The 19,717-nt window shown below is 49.6% G+C and overlaps 1 protein-coding gene and 1 gene segment (V, D, J or C); both read right to left on the bottom strand.

The window, feature by feature from the left end:
• Positions 1–19,717, bottom strand: part of LOC100682076 (immunoglobulin lambda-1 light chain) — a 197,557-nt gene that overhangs the window by 168,525 nt on the left and 9,315 nt on the right. The window lies entirely within an intron of this gene.
• LOC114806128 lies at positions 17,377–17,930 on the bottom strand. The segment is given in 2 exon segments: positions 17,377–17,684; positions 17,846–17,930. Coding segments are annotated over 2 exon segments (360 nt in total).

Genomic DNA, 19,717 nt, shown 5'->3' with positions numbered 1-19,717 from the left:
GATGGAGAGATAAGGGCAGATTTTATCTATGTGGTGACTATTGAACCGACAGGATTTGGTGACAGACTGAATACGTGGGTTGGATTCAATCATATTTACTGAGCGCTTACTGTGTGCAGAGCACTGTACTAAGCACTTGGGAGAGTACAATATAACAATGAACGACACATTCCCTGACCACAACGAATAAAAGGAGACACAGAACAGAACCTCGAGGGACTCCCACAGTTAAGAAATGGGAGGCAGAGGAGAAGCCCATGAAAGAGACTGAGACTGAGCAGCTAGAGAAATAGGAGGAGAAGCAGGAGAGGATAGTGCCCAAGAAGCCAAGGTTGGAGAATGCTTCTGTATGATCAAGAGGGATGAAGATGGACTAGAGACCGTTGGAGAAGCATTGGTGTGAGACATAATCAGGGCAGGAAGCAGAAACAACTCGGAGTGATAGAGTGAGGGGAGTGGAGGAGGGCAGGGGCCAGTTTGATCCCCTGTGTGCTGTAGGGAGCAAATGGGAGAGACCGATGGAGCCGCTCTGTCGTCCCTCATCCATTGTCTTTTATCAGGGCCTGGTAGGGTGCTGAGATGGTGGGCTGAGAGCACCAAATGCCACCCATGGTGCCTCTCACCCCACCTCTTGCTGATTCTTTCCCCAGCCTGGGCTTGGGCTCAGTCTCCTGCTGCTGGGAGTGCTGGGGTGTTTGGTGCCTGAGGTCAAAGTCGGTCCTCACACCAGGCTTTGGGTTGCCCAGGGTTGCAGGAGACTCGGGTTTCACACAGCCTTTCTCAGAGTTTTCCACAAATGGGTAAGGAAATGGGGCCACCTGTCCCTTGTCCATAGTCTGGGATGCCCTTTCCCGGGATCGCTGCCGGGATTAGGGCTCAATGAGACAAAGAACAATCACATAAGTACAAACACTCAATAAATATGGTTGAATGAATGAATGAAAGAATGAATCAGTGTGCTACATGGTTTAGTGGAAAGAGCACGGTCTTGGGAGTCAGAACATGGGTTCTAATCCCAGCTCCACCACTTGTCTGCTGTGTGACTTTGGGCAAGTCACTTCACTTCTCTGTGCCTCAGATACCTCATCTATATAATGGGGATTATAACTGTGAGCCCCATGTGGAGCAACGTGATTATCTTGTACCTACCCCAATGCTTAGAACAGTGCTCGGCACATAGTAAGTGCTTAACAAATACTATAATTACTATTATGATTATGAATATTATTATTATTAATGGAAACAAGGGTGCATACAGGGCTGGAGGGAGGCGACTAGGAAAGGGACAGAGAACAGACTGTCCTGCTGGTGAGAGGAGAGGCCTGACATAAGGAGTCCCAAGTTGGGAGAGCAGGAGTCCCAGGTGGGGCCAACTGTCTGATTTCCCCTCAAAACGGGTTTGAGCAAGGGCCGTCGCGAGTCTCAGATCATGTATAGGAACATGTTGCTTGTACTGACTTTTCTAATAAGTGGTAAGCTCCACCCGAACAGACTCTGGAACTTTCCTGAGAGTTGAGTGCTCCCAAAGATCCGGTCCGGCACTCCGCACACAGCTGGTGAAGTGGTGATGCTGGTGATGATATTGATGATGAGAGGGATGGGGGCATCAGCTTCCCCAGAGGGGCCTGAATGTCGCCAAACACCCCAGAGATGTGACTCAGGAGGGTCTGCAGGGAGAAGGAGGTGAGGTCAAGGGGGACCGAAACTGAATTTGGGATCACGGGGGTGATGGGAGCATGTGGAAGCATGAGGGTGCAGAGGAAACTAAGGGAGCTGAAGCACAATGTTTCCCTCACCATCCTGAGACAGGACACCAACTGTCAGGGAGAGACAGAGCCAGGGGAACGGGCCTGTAGGGACGGGGGTTTTTTGTCTCACTTCCTCACTGCCCTGTGTCACTGTGAGCACCACTGCTGGTAAGCGACTGACAGTAATAATCGGCCTCGTCTTCGGCCTGGGCCCTGGAGATGGTCAGTGTGGCCGTGCTGCCGGATTTAGAGCCGGAGAACCGGTCGGGGATCCCCGAGGGTCGGTCATGATTACCCAGGTTACTGTATATAACCAGCACGGGGGCCCGGCCAGGTTTCTGCTGGTACCAGCTTGCACCAAAAGTTCCAGTATTTCCACCTGAGCATGTGATCGTTGCTGTTTGTCCCAGAGCCACCGATACCGAGGGCGGTTGAGTCAGCACAGATGAATGGATGGAACCTGGAAGAGAGGAGAGGTCAGTAAAGACTGTTCTGGATCCCTCCCTGAGCAACCTTAGCCCCTTGCCCCCAAGATCCTCTCCTGGGTCCGCCCCAGGATGAGATAGTCTTCCTGCCCAGGGCCCTTTGCAGGAGCGTTAGCTTCCCCCGGCTGCACCTGTGCAGAGAGTGAGGAGCGTGAGGAGGAGGTGGAGGAGAGGAATTTGGGCCATGGTGGAGATGGACACAAGAACTCTGCTCCCTGAGGCCCCAGCTCTGGGTCTGGGCTCCCCCTCCTCTCTCTTATCCCCTCCCCACACCCTCCCGCAGCCCACCATGCAAATCTGGTCCCGCTCATTGGCTACTGCTGCAGGGGGTGTTGCCTTGCCCAGATGAGGGCGGCTCAGACCATGGAAGAAGGATGGGGCTCTCTCTCTCTTCCTCTCTGCTCCCTCTCTCCTCCCCCAGCTCACACCATTGATTACTTTTCCTGACCATCCAGGAACTGGTTCTTGTCTAAATGACAGTCTGCAGAAGCTGAGGGTCGCCATGTACAGGAAATGAAGCGGAATCTCTGTTCTCTTTCTTCTTTCTCGCTCCCGTACATCCTCTTTGTCATTATCCTTTGGATCCTCATTTTCCCAGATGCCTCCACTGCCGGGCCCAGTCCTGTGGATCAATATTAATAATAATAATGGTATTTGTTAAGTGCTTACTATGTGCCAGGCACTGTACTAGGCGCTGGGGCATATAAATGCATATCGTGTGGACCACAGTCCTTGTCCCACGAGGGGCTCACAGTCTCAAGTCCCATTTTACAGATTAATTCCATTGTATTTATTGAGTGCTTACTGTGTGCAGAGCACTATACTAAGCTCTTGGGAGAGTACAACAGAACTGCTACACTGTACAGATGAGGTAACTGAGGCATAGAAAAGTGAAGTGACTTGTCCAAGGTCACACAGCAGACAAGTGGATTCTCACAAAGGAGTCCTGGGGAATCCTGGGAAATCAGGTGGCAGTGGGGTACTGGGATCATCATCATCAATGCTATTTACTGAGTACTTGGTATGCACAGAGAACTGTACTAAGTGCTTGGGAGAGAAGAATACAACAGAACTGCTAGGCATGTTCCCTGTCCAAGCTTACAGTCCAGAGGATGACAGATGTCAGTAGAATTAAATAATTTATAATATATAATTTAAATGGTCAACAAAGAATCCAGAAGGCAGATGGTGGGGGGGGAGGTTCCGGACTGAGATATGGTACCGAAGGTGGGGCAGACGAAAGAGAGGGAGATCAACTCAGAAGGCTGCAATGTCTTCCACTGGGAAAGTGTAGAAGAAACTCAGGGGGGGCGGGGAGACTGAGTCTTTGTTGGACTATCCCGTAAAGAGGTCCTCCAGGCTGGTTGAGACCATCACTTCCTTCATCCCTGCCCTCCACAGCCCCCCTCGACCTCTGGTCATTAGCCCGACCCCCAGAGAGCACAGAGACACGCCCAAAGAATCGTTGTTCGCCACCTCTGAGGACCCAGTGTCCCTTCAGGCTGTTTCCAGCCCTGAGCAGTGGGGACAACTGTCTGGACCTCAGATGGTAAAGGGCTGCGTCCTGCTTGTCCTCCTCCAGGAGGCCTTCCCAGAGTGAGCCCCCCTTTCCCTCTGCTCCCCCTCCCCTCCCACCCTAAGCTCCTCCCCCTTCCCCTCCCCTCAGCACTGTGCTGATTTGTATATATTATTTATTACCCTATTTATTTTGTTAATGAGGTGTAAATCCCCTTGATTCTATTTATCTTGATAACGTTGTCTTGCTTTTGTTTCCTTCACTTTCGCTCTGCCGTCTGTTTCCCCCGATTAGACTGTGAGCCGGTCATTGGGCAGGGATTGTCTCTATCTGTTGCCAAACTGTAAAAATAACAATAATAATAATAATGTTGGTATTTGTTAAGCGCTTACTATGTGCAGAGCACTGTTCTAAGTGCTGGGGTAGATACAGGGTAATCAGGTTGTCCCAGGTGAGGCTCACAGTTAATCCCCATTTTACAGATGAGGTAACTCAGGCCCAGAAAAGTTAAGTGACTTGCCCACAATCACACAGCTGACAAATGGCAGAGCTGGGATTTGAACCCATGACCTCTGACTCCCAAGTCCAAGCTCTTTCCACTGACCCACGCCATTCCAAGCGCTTAGTACAGTGCTCTGCACATAGTAAGCGCTCAATAAATACTACTGAATAAATGAATAGAGCTCAATAAATATGATTGAGTGATTGAAGAACATTTAGTTGGGCCACCAGAAGCTGCTTAGGCTACTCTGAGGCAAACACAACTGCCTCCTTCCCGCATGCCTGTAATGTACAGTCTCTGGACTATAAGCTCACTATGGGCAGAGAACCTGACTGCCAATGCTGCTGGATTGTACTCTCCCAAACGTTTAGTGCAGTGCTCTGCACATAGCAAGTGCTCAATAGATACCATCGTCGATGACGATAATACCTACCCAGGGTGGTTCACCTCCATGAGGCTCTGCTGCCGCCTTCATGGCCCCTGGGAAATTACACGCATTGTCCAGAACTGCTGCTGCAGTGGAAATAGACTCGAGAGAATCTGCGTGGCCTAGTGGCTAGAGCACGGCCCTGGGAGTCGGAAGGACCTGGGTTCTAAACCCTGCTCTGCCACTTGTCTGCTGTGTGACCTCGGACAGGTCACTTCACTTCTCCGTGCTTCAGTTCCTTCATCTGTAAAATAGGGTTTAAGACTGCAAGCCCAGTGTGGGACATAGGCTGCGTCCAAACCCATTAGCTTCTCTCTACTCCAGTGCTTAGTGCCTGGCATATGGTAAGCATTTAACAAAATACCCCCCCAAAAATGAAGACACCCTTTACTGCCCCTGGGAGTGGGAATCTTTGTTGGAATAACCAGTAATCCAGAGAAGCAGTGTGGCTCAGTAGAAAGAGCACAGGCTTGGGAGTCGGAGGTCATGGATTCAAGTCCCGGCTCTGCCACTTGTCAGCTGTGTGACTGTGGGCAAGTCACTTGTCTTCTCTGTGCCTCAGTTACCTCATCTGTAAAATGGGGATTAAGACTGTGAGCCTCACGTGGGACAACCTGGTTGCCCTGTGTCTACCCCAGCGTTTAGAACAGTGCTCTGCACATAGTAAGTGCTTAACATATACCAACATTATCATTATTATTATTATTATCTACAATTGTAATTCTGGCTTCCAGCCCTTGATCCCCAGTCAGACGGTCACAGGGAAGAAGAGGAGATGGGCTTTAAATAAGAATCACAGAATCCTATCTGTTCAACTTCACAACATCTCTAGAATCTGTCCTTACCTCTCCATCCAAAAGACTACCACATCTATGCAAGCACTTGCCAATTCCTTCCTTGACTACCGCATCAGTCTCCTCACTGACCTCCCTGCCTCCAGTCTCTCCCTGTTCCAGTCCACACTGCTCTCTGCTGATCGACTTCGTTTTCTAAAAAAAGACATTCAGTCCAGGTCTCGCCCGCCTCTAAATCCTCTAGTGGCCCAACCATCTTTGCATCAAACAGAAACTCCTTTCCACTGGTTTTTAGGCACTCAATCAACTTTCCCCTCCTACCTTATCTTGCTGATTTCTTACTGAGAAACAGTGTGGCCTAGTGGAAAGAGCCCAGATCTGGGAGTCAGAGGACCTGGGTCTAATCCCTGCCTTACCACTTGTCTGCTGTGCAACCTTGGACAGGTAACTTCATCTCTCTGGGCCTCGGTTTCCTCAGCTGTATCATGGGGATTCCAAGCGTGTTCATTCTCCTATTAAAAGTGTGAGCCCCATGTGGGACTGAGACTTTGTCGGACCTGATTTACTTGTATCTACCCCAGGGTTTCGAACAGTGCTGAACAAATAATAAGAGCGTAACAAATACCCTAATTTTCATTACTACATTCCATCCACACAGTTCACTCCTCTAACATCAAGCCTTCGATCTCATTTATCCTGACCGTGACCCTTTGCCCACATCCTCCCTCTAGCCTGGAACTCCCCTCCCCCTTAATATCCAACACACCACCATGCTTCCCATCTTTAAAGTCCTACCAAAATTATATCTCCTCTCACATTTTTCTTAACTCCTCATTTCCCCTATTTGCTCTTCCCTTTGCCTCACCTAGGCTCAGGGCTGTGTACTCCTAAAACACCTTGCCACCTCACCCTCAGCACACAACATTTACATAGATATCCTCACACAGTGCCAATTCCCCCTTCTGTAATTGATTTTATTGTTTGATTCCCTTTCTAGGCTGTAAGCTCCTTGATGGCAGAGATCATGTCTATTGCATTGTATAGATCAGTCAATCAATGGTATTTATTGAGTGTTTACTATGTGCAGAGTACTGTACTAAATGCTTGGGAGAGTACAACGGAATTACCAGATGGGTATTAGCAGACACGCCCCCTGAACATAACGAGTTTGCAGTTTAGAGGGGGAGACAGACATTAATATAAATAAATATGTAATTTAAAATGTATAATTTAAAGATGTGTACAGACATTCTGTGGTTTGAGGATGGGGTGAATTATACTCTCCCAAATGCTGAGTAAAGTATTCCGCACACAGTAGGTGCTTAATAAATACCATAGATTGACTGATTGATGGAAGTGCAGATTCCCTACCTTTTCTTTAGTTGTGTGTTCTGAAATCCCCAGTATAGTGCCCTGCAAGCAATACTTCAAGGAAGCTGGTGGTGGAGATGAGGAAAATGATGATGAGGGCGATGACTTTGATGGTGGTGGTGATGATGATGATAGCGATGGCGACAACTACTTCTTCAGAGGGGCCTGGACGAGAATGGAGGCCCCAGAGTCCTGAGTGGCTGCGGATCCCCCGGAGCTGCGGGGAGCAGGACTGTGGGAGAAGCAGGAGGTGGGGCTCAGCGGGACTGAGACGGAGACTGTTCTGGGGGTGACGAAGAGGGTGTGGCTGGTTTGAAACGCAGGGTGCAATGTGCTGCTGCCTCTCTCTCTGTCTTTCCTGATAGCTGTGTATTTCCAAAGATCCAGTCTGGGGCTGTGCATGCAGTAGGTTACTGGCGATGATGATGGTGGTCGTGGTGGTGATGCTCCTATCAGACAAACGATTGCGCTCCCCTTCTTCAAAGCCTTACTGAAGAAACATCTCCAAGAAGCCTTCCCTGACTAAGCCCTACTCTTGTCTTCTCCCACTCTCTTCTGCATCGCCCTCTTTTGCTCCCTTCACTCATTCCCCCTCCCAGCCCCATGACACTTAGGTATCTATCTGTAATTCATATATTTATTCATTTATGTGTATTAATGCCTGTCTCCCCCTTTAGACTGTGAGCCCATTGTGGGCAGGGAATGTGTCTGTCTTTTGTTATACTGTACTCTCTCAAAGTTAGTACAGTGCTTTGCACACAACAAGCACTCAGGAAACACAACCAAATGAATGAATGAATCAATGGTGATAATATTGACCATGACAGTGATGGCAGCATCAGCTTTCTCAGCGGGGCCTGAACCTCACCCAAAGCCCCAAGGATGTGACCACAGAGGGATCTGCAGGGGGCAGGAGTTGGGGCCCAGAGGGACTGAGAATGAGTTTGGGATCATCGGGGGGATGGGGGAGTAGGGGAGGGTCGGGATACAGGAGAATCTGGGGAAGTTGGAACGCAGTCTTCCCCTTCCCATCCTGGCACAGGCCACCATCTGGCAGGAGGGGCAGAGCAGGGGGAAGGGCCCGTAGGGACGGGGGTTTTTGTCTCACTTCCCCATCACCCTGTGTCACTGTGAGGATTACTACTGCTTGCATAGTCCTGACAGTAATAATCGGCCTCGGCCTCGGCCTGGGCCCTGGCGATGGTCAGTGTGGCCGTGTTCCCGGAGTTGGAGCCGGAGAACCGGTCGGGGATGCCGGAGGGTCGGTTATGGCTACCGATGCTAGTGTATATAACCAGCACAGGGGCCCGGCCTGGTTTCTGTTGGTACCAGTTTGCACCAAAGCTTCCAACATCTCCACCGGAGCAGGTGATTGTGGCTGTTTGTCCCAGAGCCACAGACACCGAGGGCGGCTGAGTCAGAGCAGATGAACTGACGGAATCTGCAGGAGAGGAGAGGAGAGGTCAGTAAATACTGTTCTGAACCCCTCCCGGAGCAACCTTAACCCCTCGCCCCCAAGATCCTCTCCTGGGTCTGCCCAAGGATGAGATAGTCTCCCTGGCCAGGGCGGCCTGTGCAGGAGCATTAGCTGCCCCCGCTCGTACCTGTGCAGAGAGCGAGGAGTGCGAGGAGGAGGTGAAGGAAGAGAGGAGTGTGGGCCATGGTGGAGACGGACACAAGAACTCTGCTCCCCGGGGCCCCAGCTCTGGGCCTGGCCTCCCCCACCTCTCTCTTATCCCCTCCCCACGCCTCCCCCCCCACCCCCGGCAGTCCCCCATGCAAATCTGGTCCCACTCACTGGCTGTTGCTGCAGGAGGTGTCACCCTGCCCAGGTGAGGGAGGCTCAGACCCTGGAAGGAGGGCTGGACGCTCTCTCCCTTCTTCTATGTTCCCTCTCTCACGCTCTCTGCTTCCCTCGATTCACACCCTTGACTTCCTTTTCTGACAAAGCAAGCACCCATTTTTGGCTATTTGACTGTCTGTCTGTCACTACTGTATAGTCTGTCACTATTGGCTGCAGAAGTTGAGGGTCACCATGCACAGGAAATGGAGCTAAGAGTCTCTGTTGTTCTCTTCCTTCTGTCACTCCCATACTTCCTCTTCTTTGTCATTCTCCTTCGGATCCTCATTTTCCCAGATGGCTTTACTGTCGGGGCCAGCCCAGTGGATTAATCATAATGATAATAATAATGATGGTATTTGTAAAGCGCTTACTAGGTGCCAGAGCACATCTCTTCCAAAAGGCCTTCCCCAACTAAGCCCTCATTTTGCCTTCTCACACTCCTTTCTGTGCCACCCTTCCACTTGGATTTGCACCCTGATTCATCCCTCCCTCAGACTCACAGAACTTATGTACACATCCATAATTTATTTTTTACATTAATATCTCTCTCCCCAATCTAAACCCTAAGCTTGTTACAGGCAGGGAATGTGTCTTCCAACCCTAGTGCATCGTACTCTCCCCAGCACTTAGTAGAGTGGTATGCACACAGTAAAGGCTCAATAAATACATCTTTTTGATCAAAAGACTGATTGATTGAGGCCACAAGAAGCAGCATTGTCCATTCTGAGGCAAACACAACTGCCCCTTTCTGCATGCCTATAGTATACAGGCTCTGGACTGTTAGCTTGTTGTGGGAAGCAAATACGTCCACCAACTCTATTGTACTGTACTCTCCCAAGTGCTAGGTAAAGAGTTCTGCATGTAGAAGGTGGTAAACAAAAACCGCTGATGGAGAAGCAGCATGGCCTAGAGGATAGACGGCCTGGGAACAGAAGGTCATGGGTTCTGATCGCAGGTCTGCCACAAGTCTGCTGTGTGACCTTGGGCAATTCACTTCAATTCTTTGGGCCTCAGTTACCTCATTTTTAAAATGGGAATTAAGAGCATGAGCGTCTGAGGGAGCATGGGGGAGCATGAGGGACTGTCCAACCTATCTTGTATCTACCTCAGATCTTAGAGCAGTGCTTGGCCCATAGTAAGCGCTTAATGAGAACCATAATTATCATGATTATCATTATGGTGATGATGCTGCTTAGCCACCATTGGGCAGCTCCGCGAAGTTCCGCTGCCCCCTTCCAGCCCCTGGGAAATCTCACCCACCGTCCAGAACTGCAGCTGCAGTGCAAATATACATGACAGCAGAAGATGCAGCGTGGTGAGACAGACATTCACATAAACAATTTCGTAATTTATCATATCTAATTTTAAGGTATTTACATAAATGCTGAGGGTTGGAGAGTGGGGTGGGTTGTACTCTCTCAAGTGCTGAGGACAGTTCTACCCACAGTAAGTGCTCAGTAAATCATTTTTTGGTGCAGTGTGATCCTGAAATGCCCAGTAGGGTACCTTGCACACAATATGTGAAGGAGGCTGATGGTGGAGAAGAGGAAAATGATGATGAGGCGATGAATCCGATGGTGGTGGCGATGATGACGATAGCGATGGCGGCAACTCCTTCCTCAGAGGGGCCTGGACAGGAATGGAGGCCCCAGAGCCCTGAGCGGCTGCGGATCCCCTGGGCCTGCAGGGAGCCAGTGGCCAGAGGCAGGAGGTATGGCCCAGCAAGACTGAGACAGAGACCGTTTTGGGGGCCATGAAGGGCTGCTGGAGAGTAAAGAGCACAGGGGACGGTGGGGGAACTGGACCGCAGCAATCCCCTCCCTCTCTGACTACAGGGCATCATCTGGCATTTAGAGGCAGAGCAGGATGGGTCCGTGGAGATGAGGGTTTTTGTCTCACTTCCCCATCACCCTGTGTCAAAGTGAACATTACTGTAAGCCTCCTGACAGTAATAATCGGCCTCGGCCTCGGCCTGGGCCCCGGAGATGGTCAGTGTGGCCGTGCTCCCGGACTTGGAGCCGGAGAACCGGTCAGGGATCCCGGAGGGTCGCTTGCTACCACTGGAGGTACCGTATATAACCAGCACGGGGGCCCGGCCAGGTTTCTGCTGGTACCAGTTAGCACCATAGCTAGAGCTAACTCCGGAGCAGGTGATGGAGGCTGTTTGTCCTAGAGCCACAGATGCCGATGGTGGCTGAGACAGCACAGAACTCACAGAATCTGGAGAAGAGGAGAGAAGAGATCAGAAAGGACTGCACTGGACCCCTCCCTGGGCATCCTTAACTCTTCAACCCCAACATCCTCCCCTGAGTCCTCCCCAGGATAAGATAGTCTCCCTGCCCAGGGCTCTTTGCAGGGGCGCTAGCCATCCCTGCCCACACCTGTGCAGAGAACGAAGAGGAGGTGCAGGAGGAGGAGAGGAGTGCATGCCATGGTGGAGATGGACACAAAAGCTCTGCTCCCCAAGGCCCCAGCTCTGGGCCTGGGCTCCCCCATCTCTCTTTTAACCCCTCCCTATGCCTCCCCAAACTCCTAAATGCAAATCTGGTACACCGCTCATTGGCTGCAGCTCCTGGGGAAGTCACCATACCCAGCTCTGGGGGGATCAGATCACAGAGGAAGGAAACTCTTTGTGTGTGTGTGTCTATCACTCTCTCACATTCTCTCTCTCCACATGGGTACACTTCCAATCATTCACAAAATTAACTTTTTTTCCTGACAAACCAGGAATCGGCTCTCGAGCATATGAAAGTCTGTCACTGCCCAGTGCTGAAGTAGAGTCATCTTGCACCAAAATGCAGAGAAGAGTTTCCGTTCTTCTCTACCTTCCCTCACTCCCAAACATCTTTCTGTTTGTCATTCTCAATCAGATCCTCATTTTCCTAGTCATGGACACTGTGAAATGCAATCAAGCCAGTGGAATCCTCATGGGAATCCTGAGGAATCATAGAAAATCAGCTTGGGAAGGGTTACTGAGATCATCCAAGATGTCAATCGGTCAATCAATCGATGGTATTTACTGAGTGCTTACTATGAGCAGAGCACTATACTAAGTATGTGGGGGCTACAAAAGAATAGAATTAGTAGACTTGTTCCCTGCCGATAATGAGCTTACAGTCCCAAAGTGGAAACAGACAGAAATTTTTAAAAAAGTTATTTATCACATATAATTAAAAGTGTTAGAAGAAGTGCTAGTAGTAAATAAACTTTTCTCTATCATATTCGCTCAAATGCAACGCAGAGTCTGTGAATTTGTTCTTTGACAGAGGCCAGGGCCATGCACGGGTTTGGGGGGATGGTGATAGGCCACAGGCGGTGTTCAATGTAAGTGTGAGGGGAAGGAGACCATGGCCAGTGGTTCCAATGTCCCCTAGTCTGAGCCCCAGACAGCTGTTTGGGTGCAGTTCTTTTTTAGTTCTCCATTCAAACTTTGACTACATGAATCCAATCACTTATCCCATCCCACCTAGATTACCATTTAAGCCTCCTTGGTGACCCCACTTTCTTTCGTCTCTCCCAACTCCATTCCATACTTCACTCTGCTGACTGAATCATTTTTCTACAAAACCATTCAGTCTATCTTTCCCCACTTCTCAAGAACCTCCATAGGCTGCCTGTCCATCTCCACATCAAAGAGAATCTCCTGTGCAATTATCTTGCCCCGCCCTCTTTACCTCCCTAATTTCCTACTACAACACAGACCTCACACTTTGCTCCTCCAATGCCAACCAACTTACTTTGCCTTCACCTCTTCTACCACACTCCTGACCTCCCTCCCACATCCCGCCTCTGTCCTGGAAATCCCTTTCTTCATATCAGGCAGACAATCACTGTCCCAACCTTCTATGCCTTATTAAAAACACATCTCCTCCAAGAGGCCTTCCATGACTAAGCTCTCATTTCCTCTTCTCCCACTCCCTTTTGTGTCACCTTTGCACTTGGATTTGCTCGCTAATTCATCCCAGTCCCACAGCACTTATGTACACATCCATAATTTAATTTTTTACATAAATATCTGTCTCCCCTTCTATACTCAAAGCTTGTTATGGGCAGGGACTGTATCTACCAACTCTAGTATATTGGACTCTCCCCAGCACTTAGTAGAGTGGTATGCACACAGTAGAGGCTCAATAAATACAACTGACTAATCGAATGACATTGATTGAGGTCACCAGAAGCAGCTTTCAGCTATTCTGAGACAAACACAATCACTCCTTCCTGCATGGCTACACTGAACAGTCTCTGGTCTGTTAGATTGTTGTGGGCAGGGAGTGCGCCTGCCAACTCTATTGTACTGTACTCTTCTAAGTGCTGGGTAAAGAGTTCTGCACGTAGCAGGTGGTAAACAAAGACCACTGATGGAGAAGCAGCATGGCCTAGAGGATAGACGGCTTGGGAGCAGAAGGTCATCCCAGATCCGCCACATGTCTGCTGAGTGACCTTGGGCAATTGACTTCAATTCTCTGGGCCTCAGTTACCTCATCTGTAAAATGGGAATGAAAAGCATGAGCCCTATGTGGGACACGGGCTGTCCAACCTATCTTGTATCTACCTCAGTGCTTAGAACAGTACTTGGCACAGAGTAAACGCTTAATGAGTACCATAATTACCGTGATTATTATTATGGTGATGATAATGCTTAGCCATGCTGGAGCAGCTCCGTGACGCTCCGCTGCCCCCTTCCATCCCCTGGGAAATCTCACCCACCGTCCAGAACTGCAGCTGCAGTGCGAATATACATAAGACAGGCAGGAGACGCAACGTGGCAAGACAGACATTCACATAAACAATTTCGTAATTTATCATATCTAATTTGAAGAAATATACATAGGTGCTGAGGGTTTGAGAGTGGGGTGGATCGTACTCTCTCAAGTGCTGAAGACAGTTCTACCCACAGTAAGTGCTCGGTAAATCTTTTCTAGTGCAGTGGGATCCTGAAATGCCCAGTAGGGTACCTTTAACACAATATGTGAAGGAGGCTGATGGTGGAGAGGAGGAAAATGATGATGAGGCGATGAATCCGATGGCGATGGCGATGATGACGACAGTGATGGATGATGACGACAACGATGGCGGCAACTCCTTCCTAAGAGGGGCTGGATGAGAATGGAGGCCCCAGAGCCCTGAGTGGCTGCGGATCCCCTGGTGCTGTGGGAGCAGGACTGTTGGAGGAAGGAGGTGGGGCCCAATGGGACTAAGACAGATACCGTTTTGGAGGCGATGAAGAAGTGATGGAGGGTGAAGGGCACAGGAGAAGGTCGGGAAGCTGGAGTGCAGCGTTCCCCTCCCTCTTTGGGTACAGGGCATCATCTGGCAGGAAGGGGCAGGCCAGGAAAGACCCGTGGGGATGGGGGTTTTTGTCTCACTTCCCCATCACCCTGTGTCACTGTGAGCATAATCGTTAGCATCCTGACAGTAATAAATGGCCTCGTCCTCGGCCTGGGCCCCGGCGATGGTCAGAGTGGCCGTGCTCCTGGAGCTGGAGCCGGAGAACCGGTCTGGGATCCCGGAGGGTCGCTTGCTACCACTGGAGGTACTGTATATGACCCGTACAGGGGCCCGGCCAGGTTTCTGCTGGTACCAGTTTGCACCGTAGCTAGAGCTAACTCCGGAGCAGGTGATGGAGGCTGTTTGTCCTAGAGCCACGGATGCCGACGGCGGCTGAGACGGCACACAACACACTAAATCTGGAGGAGAGGAGAGAAGTGATCATATAGGACTGCAATAGACCCCTCCCGGGGCATCCTTAACCCCTTAACCCCAACATCCTCCCCTGAGTGGATGAGATAGTCTCCCTGCTAGGGCTCTTTGCAGGGGTGCTAGCCGTGCCCAGCCACACCTGTGCAGAGTGCCAAGAGGAGGTGCAGGAGGAGGACAGGAGCGCGCGCCATGGTAGAGACAGACACAAGAGCTCTGTTCCCCGAGGCCCCAGCTCTGAGGCTGGGCTCCCCCATCTCTCTTTTAACTCCTCCCCATGCCTCCCCAAACTCCTACATGCAAATGTGGTTCCCTTGCTCATTGGCTGCTGCTCTTGGGGAGGTAATCCTACCAGGCTCTGGGGGGACCCAGATCACAGAGGATGGGAGGGCTCTTTCTCTCACTTTCTCTCTCTCTACATGGCTACACTTCCCAGTTCAGAAAATTAACTTATTTTCCTGACAAACCTGGAATCAGCTCTCGAGCATATGGAAGTCTGCCACTGCCTGGTGCTGAAGTAGAGTCATTTTGCACCGAAATGCAGAGAAGAGTTTCCGTTCTTCTCTGCCTTCCCTCACTCCCAAACATCTTTCTCTTTGTCATTCTCCATCAGGTCCTCAATTTTCCAGATATCGATCCTGCCAGATCCAATCGGGCCAGTGGAATCCTCATGGGAATCCTGAGGAATCATAGAAAATAAGTTTGGGAAGGGGTACTAAGATCATCCAAGACGTCAATTGGTTAATCATTCAGTGGCATTTATTGAGTGCTTACTATGAGCAGAGCACTATATTAAGTATTTGGGGAACTACAAAGAATAGAATTAGACCTGCTCCGTGCCGATAACGAGCTTATAGACCCAAAGGGGAGACGCACATTTAAAAAAAAACTAATTTATAATGTAAAATTAAAAGTGCTAGATGAAGCGCCAGTAGTAAATAAACTTCTCTCTATCATATCCGTTGAAAAACAAAGCAGTGTCTGAATTTTTTCTTCAACAGAGGGCAGGGCCATGGTTATCCATACGAGTTTGGGGGAATGGTCAGAGGCGTCAGGGGGTGTCCAGTTTCAGTGTAGTGGGAAGGAGACAATGGCCAGAGCCTCCAATGTCCCCTAGTCTGAGCCCCAAACAGCTGATTGACTGCAGTTCTTTAGTTCTCCTTTCAAACTTCAACTACGTGAATCCAACCACTTATCCCATCCCACCTTGATTACTGTTTCAGCCTCCGTGGTGACCTGCCTTTCTCTCATCTCTCCCAATTCCAGTCCACACCTCACTCAGCTGCCCAAATCATTATTCTACCAAACCATTCACTCTGTTTTTCCACTCCTCAAGAACCTCCATAGCTGGCCCGTCCACCTCAACGTCGAAGAGGAACTCCTCACCGTTGGCTTTATAGCATGAAATCACCTTGCCCCTGCCTACTTAACCTCCCTAATTTTCTACTAATTTTCTTCTTCTTCTTCGCCTTATTAAAAGTACATCGGCTCCAAGAGGCTTTCCACAACTAAGCTCTCATTTCCTCTTCTCCCACTCCCTTTAGTGTCACCCTTGCACTTGGATTTGCTTGCTGATTCATCCCAGTCCCACGGCACTTATGTACACATCCATAATTTAATTTTTACATTAATATCTGTCTCCCCTTTTAAACTCAAAGCTCACTATGGGCAGGGAACGTGACTACCAACTCTAGTGTACCATACTCTCCCCAGCACTTAATAGAGTGGTATGCACAGAGTAAAGGCTCAATAAATACAACTGACTGATCGAATGACTTATTGATTGAGGCCACCAGAAGCAGTTTCAACTATTCTCAGGCAAATACAACTGCCCCTTCCTGCATGCCTACACTGAACAGTCTCTGTATTGTTAGCTTGTTGTGGGCAGGGAACGCCTCGGTCAACTCTATTGCATTGTACTCTCCCAAGTGCTAAGTACAGTGTTCCCCATGTAGCAAGTGGTAAACAAAGACCTTTGATATAGAAGCAGCATGGCCTTATGGATAGAGGGCCTGGGAGCAGAAGGTCATGGTTTCTGATCCCAAAGCTGCCACAAGTCTGCTGTGTGACCTTAGGCAATTCACTTCACGTCTCTGGGCCTCAGCTATATCATCTGTAAAATGGGAATTAAGAGCGTGAGCCCTGTGTGGGACAGGGACCTTCCAACCTGACTACCTTGTATCTACCTCAGAGCTTAAAACACTACTTGGCACATAGTAAGCGCTTAATGAGTAACCTAATTATCGTGATTATCATTATTGTGATGATGAGGATTATCCATGCTGGGGCACCTCTGCGAAGCTCCACTGGCCCCTTCTGGCCCCTGAGAAATCTCACCCAATGTCCAGAACGGCAGCTGTGGTGCAAATATACGTAAGACAAGCAGGACACACAGTGTGGTGAGACAGAAATTAACATTAGCAATTTTGTAATTTATCATATCTAATTTTAAAATATGTACTTAAGTGCTGAGGGTTTGAGAGTGGGGTGGATTGTACTCTCTCAAGTGCTGAGGACAGTTCTACCCACAGTAAGTGCTCAGTAAATCTTTTTTTAGTCCTTTGTGATCCTGAGAAGCCCAGTAGGGTACCTTGCCCACAATATGTGAAGGAGGCTGATGGTGGAGAAGAGGAAAATGATGATGAGGCGATGAATCTGTTGGTGGTGGCGATGATGACGATAGCGGTGACGGCAACTGCTACCTTAGAGGGGCCTAGAAAGGAATGGAGGCCCCATAGCCCTGAGCGGCGGCAGATCCCCTGTGCCTTCGAGGAGCCGGTGGCGGGAGGCAGGAGGTGAGGCCCAGCGGGAGTGAGACAGAGAGCATTTTGGGGGCGATGAAGGGGTGCAGGAGGGTGAAGGGCACAGGGGAAGGTGGGGGAGCTGGAGGGCAGTATTCTCCTCCCTCTCCTGATACAGGGAATCATCTGGCAGGAAGGGGCAGAACAGGAGGACGGGTCTATGGGGACGGGGGGTTTTGTCTCACTTCCCCATCATCCTCTATCACTGTGAGGATTACTACTGCTTACATAGTCCTGACAGTAATAATCGGCCTCGTCCTCGGCCTGGGCCCTCGAGATGGTCAGCGTGGCCGTGCTCCCAGATTTAGAGCCGGAGAACCGGTCGGGGATCCCGGAGGGTCGCTTGTTATTATCGTATATAACCAGCACGGGGACCTGGCCGGCTTTCTGCTGGTACCAGTGCACATAGCTAGCACTAACACCGGAGCAGGTGACTGTGGCTGTTTGTCCCAGGGCCACAGATGCTGATGGTGGCTGATTCGGCACAGAACTCACGAAATCTGGAGGAGAGGAGAGAAGAGATCAGAAATGCCTGCAATAGACCCCTCCCAGGGCATCCTTAACCTCTCAACCCCAACATCCTCCCCTGGGTCCTCCCCAGGATGAGATAGTCTCCCTGCCCAAGGCCCTTTGCAGGGGCATTAGTCGCCCCCAGCCACACCTATGCAGAGCATGAAGAGGAGGTGCAGGAGGAGGACAGGAGTGTGGGCCATGGTGGAGATGGAGACAAAAGCTCTGCTACCCCAGGACCCAGCTCTGGGGCTGGGCTCCCCCATCTCTCTTTTAACCCCTCCCCACACCTCCCCAAACTCCTAAATGCAAATCTGGTCCCCCGCTCATTGGCTGCTGCTCCTGTGGAAGTCATCCTACCAGACTCTGGGGGGACCCACATTACAGAGGATGGGAGGGCTCTCTCTCTCTCTCTCATATTCTCTCTCTCCACTTGGCTACACTTCCCCTCGTTCACAAAATTAACTTTTTTTCCTGACTAACCAGGGATCAGCTCTCGAGCATACTAAAGTCTGCCACTGCCTGGTACTGAAGTAGAGTCATCTTGCACCGAAATGCAGAGAAGAGTTTCCATTTTATTCTGCCTTCCCTCACTCCCAAACATCTTTCTATTTGTCATTCTCAATCAGATCCTTATTTTCCCAGACATCAAGACTGCCAGATCCAATAGGGCCAGTGGAATCCTCATGGGAATCCTGAGGAATCACAGAAAATCAGCTTGCAAGGGGTTTCTAAGATCATCCTAGACATCCTAGAGGATGGGAAGGCTCTCTCTCTTTCACTCTCTCTCTCCACATGGCTACACTTACCTTAGTTCACAAAATTAACTTCTTTTCCGGACAAACCAGGAATCGGGGGTCGAACATACGAAAGTCTGCCACTGCCTGGGGCTGAAGTAGAGTCATCTTGCAGGAAATGCAGAGAAGAGTTTCCATTCTTCTCTGCCTTCCCTCACTCCCAAACATCTTTCTCTTTGTCATTCTCAATCAGATCCTCATTTTTCCAGATATAAACACTGTCAGATCCAATCAGGCCAGGGGAATCCTCATGGGAATTCTGAGGAATCATAGAAATCAGCTTGGGAAGGGATTCTAATATCATCTAAGATGTCAATCAGTGGATCATTCAATGGTATTTATCGAGTGCTTAGTATGGGCAGAGCACTATACTAAGTATTTGGGGAACTACAAAGAATAGAATTAGTAGACCTGCTCCCCGCCAATAACGAGGTTATAGTCCCAAAGGGGAGACACACATTAAAAAAAATAAGTAATTTATAATATGAAATTAAAAGTGCTAGAAGAAGTGCCAGGAGTAAATAAACTTGTCTCTATCATATCCGCTCAAACGCAACACTCTGTGAATTTTTTCTTCAAAAGAGGCTCGGGCCATGGCTACCCATACTAGTTTGGGGGAATGGTGAGAGGTGTCACGGAGTGTCCGGTTTCAGTGTGTGAGGAAGGAGACCACGGCCAAAGGCTCCAATGTCCCCAAGTCTGAGCCCCAAACAGCTGATTGGGTGCAGTTCTTCTTGAGTTCTCTGTACAAACTTCGGCTACGTGAATCCAACCACTTATCCCATCCCACCTTGATTACTGTTTCAGCCTCCTTGGTGACCCCCTTTTCTCTTCTCTCTCCCAACTCCAGTTCATACCTCACTGTACTGCCCAAATCATTTTTCTACAAAACCATTCAGTCTATGTTTCCCCACTCCTCAAGAACCTCCACAGGCTGCCCGTCCACCTCAACATTCATTCGTTCATTCATACAATTGTATTTACTGAGCGCTTACTGTGTGCAGAGCACTGTACTCAGCACTTGGAAAGTAAAATTCAGCAACTAATAGAGGAACTCCTCACCGCTAGCCTTAAAGCATGCATTCACCTTGCCCTGCCTAATTTACCTCCTAATTTCCTACTACACCCTCACACTTCGCTCCTCTAGTGCCAACCAACTTACTTTGCCTTGACCTATTCTATCAAGTTTCTGATCTCCCTCCCACATATTGCCTCTGTCCTGGAAA

Source organism: Ornithorhynchus anatinus, chromosome 21, assembly GCF_004115215.2.
Source record: "Ornithorhynchus anatinus isolate Pmale09 chromosome 21, mOrnAna1.pri.v4, whole genome shotgun sequence".
In the NCBI taxonomy this organism is placed as follows: domain Eukaryota; kingdom Metazoa; phylum Chordata; class Mammalia; order Monotremata; family Ornithorhynchidae; genus Ornithorhynchus; species Ornithorhynchus anatinus.
Note: the sequence above shows the minus strand (reverse complement) of the source record. Positions and strands in the feature narration are given on the sequence as shown.